Source organism: Miscanthus floridulus, chromosome 11 (genome assembly GCF_019320115.1).
Source record: "Miscanthus floridulus cultivar M001 chromosome 11, ASM1932011v1, whole genome shotgun sequence".
Lineage (NCBI taxonomy): Eukaryota > Viridiplantae > Streptophyta > Magnoliopsida > Poales > Poaceae > Miscanthus > Miscanthus floridulus.
In genome coordinates, this window is record NC_089590.1 from 26,823,013 (window position 1) to 26,831,250 (window position 8,238).

General features: G+C 44.5%; 1 protein-coding gene across 1 annotated transcript; it reads right to left on the reverse strand.

Annotated features, from left to right (window-relative positions):
* Positions 1–292: 292 nt before the first annotated feature.
* LOC136491727 (uncharacterized) lies at positions 293–7,666 on the reverse strand. Its single transcript, XM_066487978.1, has 3 exons — positions 4,984–7,666; positions 3,037–4,758; positions 293–308 (listed from the first exon to the last, which is right to left on the reverse strand). The coding sequence occupies exons 1-3, from the start codon at positions 7,428–7,430 to the stop codon at positions 293–295; spliced, it is 4,185 nt and encodes a 1,394-aa protein (XP_066344075.1). The 5' UTR covers positions 7,431–7,666.
* Between the last annotated feature and the right edge of the window lie 572 nt (positions 7,667–8,238).

Consider the following 8,238-nt stretch of genomic DNA (forward strand, 5'->3'; position numbering starts at 1 on the left):
CCGTGCACCTATCTTGCATCAAGGTTAGCACAATCTCCAAACGGACCGAAACGAGCTTCCACCTGAGCCGCATCACCTAGTTGTACCGTCGGGTGCGTCCAAAACAATTTCTGAGCCTATGGAACGTCTAGCGCAAACCATACACCTATCTTGCAGCGACAAAAACACTGTCTCCAAACAGAAAGAAGAAAGATTCCACATGACCCACATCACTAAGGTGTTCCATCGGGTGCATCCAAAATGATTTCTAAGCCTATGGTGTGTTCAACGCAAACCATGCACCTATTTTGCGTCAAGATTTGCAATATCTGCAAACGGACCGAAATGAGCATTCACTTGAGCCTCGCCACCTTGTGGTACATTTAGGTGTGTCCAAAATGATTTCTTAGCCTATGGTATGTCTAGCGCAAACCATGCACCTATCTTGTACCGAGCCTATGGTACGGTCAGTGCAAACCGTGCACATATCTTGTGTCAAGATTAGCACTATCTTCGTACAGACCAAAACGAGCTTCCACCTGAGCCTCATCACCTAGTGGTACCGTCGGGTGCATCCAAAATGATTTCTGAGCCAATGGTATGTCTAGTGCAAACCATGCACCTATCTTGCACTGATACTAACACTATGTCCAAACATAAAGAAGTGAGATTCCACATGACCTACATCACCTAGGAGTTCCATCGGGTGCGTCCAAAATGATTACCGAGCCTATAGTACGTTCGACGCAAACCGTGCACCTATCTTGAGTCAGGATTAGGACTATCTCCGAATGGACCGAAACGAGCTTCCAATTGAGCCTCGTCAACCAGTGGTACCATCAGGTGCGTCCAAAATGATTTCTGAGCCTATGGCACGTCTAGCGCAAACCATGCACCTATCTTGCACCAACACTAACAATATCACCAAACGGAAAGAAGAGAGATTCCACATGACCCACATCACCTAAGAGTTCCATCAGGTGCATCCAAAATGATTTCTGAGCCTATGGTATGTTCGACGCAAACCATACACCTATCTTGCATCAAGATTAGCACAATCTCCAAACGGACCGAAATGAGCTTCCACCTGAGCCGCATCACCTAGTTGTACCATCGGGTGTGTCCAAAACAACTTCTGAGCCTATGGAACGTCTAGCGCAAACCATGCACCTATCTTGCAGCGACAAAAACACTATCTCCAAATGGAAAGAAGAGAGATTCCATATGACCCAAGTCACCAAGGAGTTCCATCGGGTGCATCCAAAATGATTTCCGAGCTTATGGTACATTCGACGCAAACCATGCACCTATCTTGCGTCAAGATTAGCACTATCTCCAAACGGACCAAAATGAGCTTTCACTTGAGCCTCACCACCTAGTGGTACCTTCAGGTATGTCCAAAATGATTTCTAAGCCTATGGTACGTCTAGCGCAAACTGTGCACCTATCTTGCGTCAAGATTAGTACTATCTCCAAATGTACCGAAATGAGCTTCCACTTGAGCCTCGTCACCTAGTGGTACCATCGGGTGCGACCAAAACGATTTCTGAGCCTATGGTACATCTAGTGCAAACCTTGCACCTATCTTGTACCGACCCTAACACTATCACCAAATGGAAAGAAGTGAGATTCCACATGACCCTGGTCACATAGGAGTTCCATCGGGTTCATCAAAAATGATTTCCAAGCCTATGGTACGTTCGACACAAACCATGCACCTATCTTGTGTCAAGATTTGCACTATCTCCAAACGGACCGAAACAAGCTTCCACCTAAGCCGCATCACTCAATGGTACCATCCGGTGTGATGGGACAAGGGGTTGTTCCTGATCTTTTGGTGAGTGTGGATAAACTCGATTTGGGGTGGATTCGACGTTGGCTGTCCGACTACAACGACCACAAGGTTGCTGCGCCTTAGCAACAGGTACACCGGCTCCGATTGTGATGTTCTTGCCGTGCCAAGAACACCATGAACCTGCAAGCAACCGAGAACAAGCAAGAACAAGATGAACAAGCAAATAACTCACGGATTTAAGCCAAAGGCCGAATCTGAATCACAAGTTGGGGTCTTGAAACAAGCAAATCGGGTGGTCTAGTCGACACACGCGTTTACAAGGAAGAAGCAGCAGCTATCTTGCATCTAAACAAAACCCAACCTCATTCTGATGGCTGCTGGCTCTATTTATAAGGAGGAGAGCACAAGGGGGAGTGGGAAACCCTAATCTGGGCGCCCCTCAATGGGCTGTAGGTCTGTGCGTCCTTTGGCTTGCTGCGCACAGATTCGGTAGATTCTGATAGTGGGGTTGGACCCATGTGAAAGAGGACGACGCGCTCTTTCCAACAAGTCAAAAACCAGCTTCATTGGATCTCGTATCAAGGAGTTATGGTACTTTTGATGGAGTGTTTCCTGCTGTCTCGAGATGAGCTGAGCGCCCCATTAATGATGATTCCCACTTGTTCGGCTGCTCCATCCTCATCATGGGGTCTAAACATGAGGCAATGGGGTCTTGACCAACATTCCTAAGAATAAGACAATCATCACCATGATTTAGTAGCATCCAATTCTGAGACGAGTTTGTATGAACAGCGAGGAACGACTTTACCTGATAATTAAGTTGTTGTGCTCGAGCTCTTGTCATCGGACCTTGTTGTGCAGCAGGTGTGGTTGTATCAATGGAAGGGATGTCCTCATCATCCTCCCCTTCTTGCATTTGAGTCGTCCTCGACTCTAGTTCATCCTCTTCTCCCAAATATGGTTTCAAATCTGCAATGTTAAAAGTGGGGCTAACCCCAAAAGCTGCAGGTAGCTCAAGTTTGTACGCATTATCATTAATCCTTTCTAACACTTTAAAAGGACCATCAGCTCTAGGCAGCAACTTAGACTTTCGCAAATCAGGGAACCTATCTTTTCTCAAATGGAGCCAAACTAGATCACCAGGTTCAAAAATGACATGTTTCTTCCCTTTGCTACCAGCTAGTTTATACTTTGCGTTCATGCACTCTATTTTCTCTTTAGTGGTTTCATGCAATTTTAAGATCAGTTCAGCACGTTGTTTAGCATCAAAGTTCACTCGCTCCGAGGTCGGAAGAGGTAACAAATCAATAGGAGCACGTGGCACAAACCCATAAACAATCTCAAAAGGGCTTTTCTTAGTGGTAGAATGCTGTGAACGATTATAAGCAAACTCAACATGAGGCAAGCACTCTTCCCACATTTTTATGTTCTTTTTCAAAACAGCCCTAAGCAAAGTAGATAATGTTCTATTGACAACCTCAGTTTGTCCATCAGTTTGGGGATGACAAGTAGTGGAAAATAAAAGCTTAGTCCCTAGCTTAGCCCACAAAGTTCTCCAAAAATGACTAAGAAATTTTGCATCCCGATCAGAAACAATGGTGTTAGGCACACCGTGCAATCGAACAATCTCACGAAAGAACAAATCAGCAACATGTGTAGCATCATCGCTCTTATGACATGGTATGAAATGTGCCATTTTAGAAAATCTGTCCACAACAACAAACACACTATCCCTCCCCTTCTTTGTTCTAGGCAGTCCTAAAACAAAGTCCATTGAAATATCTTCCCACGGTGCACTTGGAACAGGAAGAGGCATGTATAAACCATGAGGATTAAGGTGTGACTTATCTTTCTGGCATGTTGTGCAGCGAGCAACGAACCTCTCCACGTCTCTCCTCATCTTGGGCCAAAAGAAATGACCAGCAAGGATGTCCTCTGTCTTTTTCACACCAAAATGTCCCATGAGTCCTCCTCCATGCGCTTCCTGCAACAATAACAAACGCACAGAGCTAGCTGGAATGCATAGCTTGTTAGCTCTAAAGACAAACCCGTCGGTAAGGATGAATCTGTTCCATGTTTTCCCCTCTTGGCAATTCAGCAATACATCTTTGAAATCATTGTCATGTGCATATTGTTCCTTAATAGTTTCCAAACCAAAGATTTTAAAGTCAAGTTGTGAAAGCATGGTGTAACGTCTAGACAAAGCATCAGCAATTATATTTTCCTTCCCCTTTTTGTGTTTGATGACATAAGGAAAGGACTCGATGAATTCAACCCACTTGGCATGTCTACGGTTCAGTTTTGCTTGACTACGGATGTGTTTCAAAGATTCATGATCAGAATGTATGACAAACTCTTTGGGCCACAAATAATGCTGCCATGTTTCCAAAGTCCGAACTAGAGCAAGCAATTCCTTATCATAAGTAGAATAGTTCAAACTAGGGCCACTCAACTTTTCACTGAAATACGCCACAGGTTTCCCCTCTTGTAACAGCACACCACCCAACCCAATTCCACTAGCATCACATTCAAGCTCAAAGGTTTTGTTGAAATCAGGAAGTTGGAGTAAAGGTGCATGAGTTAACTTATCTTTGAGCGTGTTGAAAGCATCCTGTTGGGTTGCAGCCCAAGTGAAGGTTGCACCCTTCTTGGTGAGTTCATGCAGCGGGGCTGCAATGGTGCTGAAGTCCTTCACAAATCGACGGTAGAAACTAGCAAGTCCTAGAAAACTCCGCACTTGTGTGACCGTGCAGGGAACAGGCCAGCTGTGTATGGCCTCAACCTTGGCTTGATCAACTTCGATTCCCTGCGGTGTCACAACATATCCAAGAAAAGAAACTCGATCTGTGCAAAAGGTGCACTTCTCAAGATTGCCAAACAAGTGTGCATCCCGTAGAGCATTGAAAACGGCACGCAAATGATCAAGATGTTCCTCTAATGATCTACTATATATCAAGATGTCATCAAAGTATACCACCACGAATCTGCCAATAAAAGAGCGTAAAACCTCGTTCATTAATCTCATGAAAGTGCTGGGTGCATTAGTCAATCCAAAGGGCATGACAAGCCATTCATATAAACCAAACTTAGTTTTAAACGCTGTTTTCCATTCATCTCCTAGCTTCATACGAATCTGGTGGTAACCACTACGCAAATCAATTTTAGAGAACACAATTGAGCCACTCAATTCATCAAGCATATCATCTAACCTTGGAATAAGATGACGATATCTGATTGTGATGTTGTTTATCGCTCTACAATCAACACACATGCGCCATGATCCATCCTTCTTAGGAACTAAAAGCACGGGAACGGCACAAGGGCTAAGAGACTCACGCACATAACCTTTGTTGAGCAATTCTTGTACTTGTCTCTGAATCTCTTTTGTCTCATCCGGGTTGGTCCTATACGGCGCACGATTAGGCAAGGAAGCCCCAGGGATGAGGTCAATCTGGTGTTCAATCCCTCGAATTGGTGGCAGCCCCGGTGGTACCTCCTTTGGAAAAACATCGGCATACTCCTGCAAAAGATTAGTGACAGCAGGAGGCAAAGAAATAGATGTATCTTCGAGTGAAAATAAAGTTTCTTTGCAAACCAAAGCATAGCAAACAGTAGTACTAGCATCAATCTCATCCAAATCAGATTTGGTGGCAAAGTAACAAGAGCCTTTCAGCTTGATCTCATTTTTATTATGATGAACAGATTTGCTAGACTTCTTCTTATGTTTCTCAAGTTCATTAGCGACAATCTGATTTTCACTAGCAACAGCCTGATTCTTAAGTTTGCTAGCTCTAGCAAGTTCATCTCTTAGAATAGCCTCAGGGGACATGGGGTGCAACACAATCTTCTTGTCATTATGCACAAAAGAGTATTGATTTGTTTTACCAAAGTGCAAGGAATCTTTATCAAACTGCCATGGTCTACCTAACAACATAGAGCATGCTTGCATAGGCACAACATCGCAGTCAATGGAATCATGATAAGAACCAATGGCAAACTCTACCCTTACCAATCGTGTTACCTTCACCTTGCCGCTGCTGTTAAGCCACTGAATGTAGTAAGGCTGCAGGTGTGGTTTTGTGCTCAACAAAAGCTTCTTCACCATTTCAGCACTTGCCAAGTTGTTGCAGCTTCCTCCATCTATGATCACACGGCAAGAGCGTTCCTTGATCACACACTTGGTTTGAAACAAAGTGTGGCGCTGATTTTGCTCAGCCCTCTCCATTTGGGCACTTAGCACCCGCTGCACCACGAGGCTCTCATAGTGCTCAGCAGCTTCAGCCCCAATGTGCTCTTCGTCTTGTTGGAAATCATCTCCTTCCGCTACATTGTTAGCAGCAAGCAAAGCATATGTTTCTTCATCAAAATCACTAGCAGAGGAATACCCACCATCAGCTCGCACAACCATCACACGTGTGCTTGGGCAGTCCTTGCGTACGTGGCCATATCCTTTGCAGCGTAGGCACTGAATATCCCTTGTTCTCCCCGTGGATACCACCGAGGATGAACTCTTGGCAGATGTAGCCGTTGCTCCTCTAGTTGGTTCACTTGGGCATGGTACAGAATTTGTTGTAGAGGAGCGTGGCTTGATGGTCGAGGAAGATTGTGGGGGTGCACGCGTTGACGGTGCAGCAGCATTGGAGGGTGTCCACGGGCTAGCACGACCTGCAGGAATGTTAGCCCTCATGCTAGCTCGTCGTCCCTGCACTTCTCGTTCAGCTTTACAAGCAAGGTGAAATAAACGATTGACAGAATTATATTCCTTATAAGCTAGAATATCCTGAATCTCCCGGTTCAGCCCACCCATAAATCTAGCTATGGCACCATCCTCATTTTCCTCTAGCCTGCAACGAAGCATACCCATTTGTAGCTCTTGATAGTATTCTTCTACAGATTTGGATCCTTGCCTCAATTGTTGCAACTTATGTAAAAGATCACGGGAATAATAAGAAGGAACAAATCTGGCCCGCATGACCCGTTTCAAAGCATCCCAAGTTGGTGTGTTATTTGGGTTCTTACGATGGTATTCAGACCACCAAACAGAGGCAAAGTCAGTAAACTCACTAGTTGCAGCCCTAACACGTTTGTCCTCAGGGAAATCATGGCAAGTAAATTTCTGATCAACAGCTAATTCCCAACTAAGGTACATATCAGGATTATACCTCCCATCAAAAGCAGGTATGGTGAATTTAATCTTGCCAAATGAGTCATCGGCACGTACCTCTTGCCGTGGTCGGCGAGGACCTGTCTCATGGCGGCGGCGATGTTGTTCGATGCGTCGATGACCATTCAGCTCCTCATCAAGCTCAGTGTCCGCTGCATATTCTTCTTCATCATGACCAGCAGCACTGCCCATGGTGTTGTTGTTGTTGTGATTGCGTCGTTCGAAACCATCACAGCGATTCTGTTCCATCCTCTCCAATCGCTCCAAGACACCTACAAGAGATGTATTAACAGAACCAAGAGTGCCTTCCAAGGAAGCCAACTTGGTGTTGGTCTCAATCTGAGCCGTCTCCAATTGACCAAGGCGCTCATTGGTGACACGAACATCCTCATCAAGGTGTTCAGCATGGAGCCTCACTTTGCGTTCAAAGTGTTGCAGCAAGGCTTTTGATCGAGGTGATTGTGGAGGGGTCCTTTCACCTTCTCCTGCCATGGTTAGTATGTAGCAAGGGAATCACAAGAAAATATGTCCTACCAACTAACTGAATTAGGTGGCAACAATTTTCATTCTCTCAGCATGTGCAACCGAGTTCTTACAAGTCCTTACCTTGCTATGCAGATGGTGTTGGCGACGACAAGAACAACACAAGTAGTAGCAAGTAGAACCCTGTGACGTTGTAGATAATTTGTGGAGCTGTAGGTGGCTTAAAAAAAATCAAGGTACAGCTGGAACCATGTTAGTCAATGCAAGTTGAATAAGTGTTCAAAGATAGTACCGTGCTGGTCCTAGGCTAACCCGTGCTAGAGACGCGAGCCTAGACACAAATGTTGTCACCGGACAGTAGCAAACAATGGAAATGATGAGAGTAAATAGCATCAACTTAACCCTTCTTTTTTTTCTTTCTTTCTTTCTTTCCTCCTTTTCCTTTCTTTTTCTTTTCTATTTTCTTTTTCTTTTCTTTTCTTTTCTTTTCTTTTCTTTTCTTTTCTTTTCTTTTCTTTTCTTTTCGACAAGTAGCACAAACTGAACTTTTGCAATATGATTATAACAAGAATGCAGCAAGTAGCATAGACTTTCTTTTACTAGGGATAAGGATTGCAACAAGTAGTACAAATATGCAATTTGAACTCTCTTATTTTCAGAACTGAGTGTACTCAGATTTGCACCAAAACGACAGGTGCATAAGGTAGTGTTTGTGTAGGCACGGCTGAAGGTGATGGTGGTGAGGGTTTCAGCGAAAAGGTCGAGAAAAACAGCGGTGCTTTTGCTGCTGGTTGTGGTGGTATTGGTGGAGATTGCA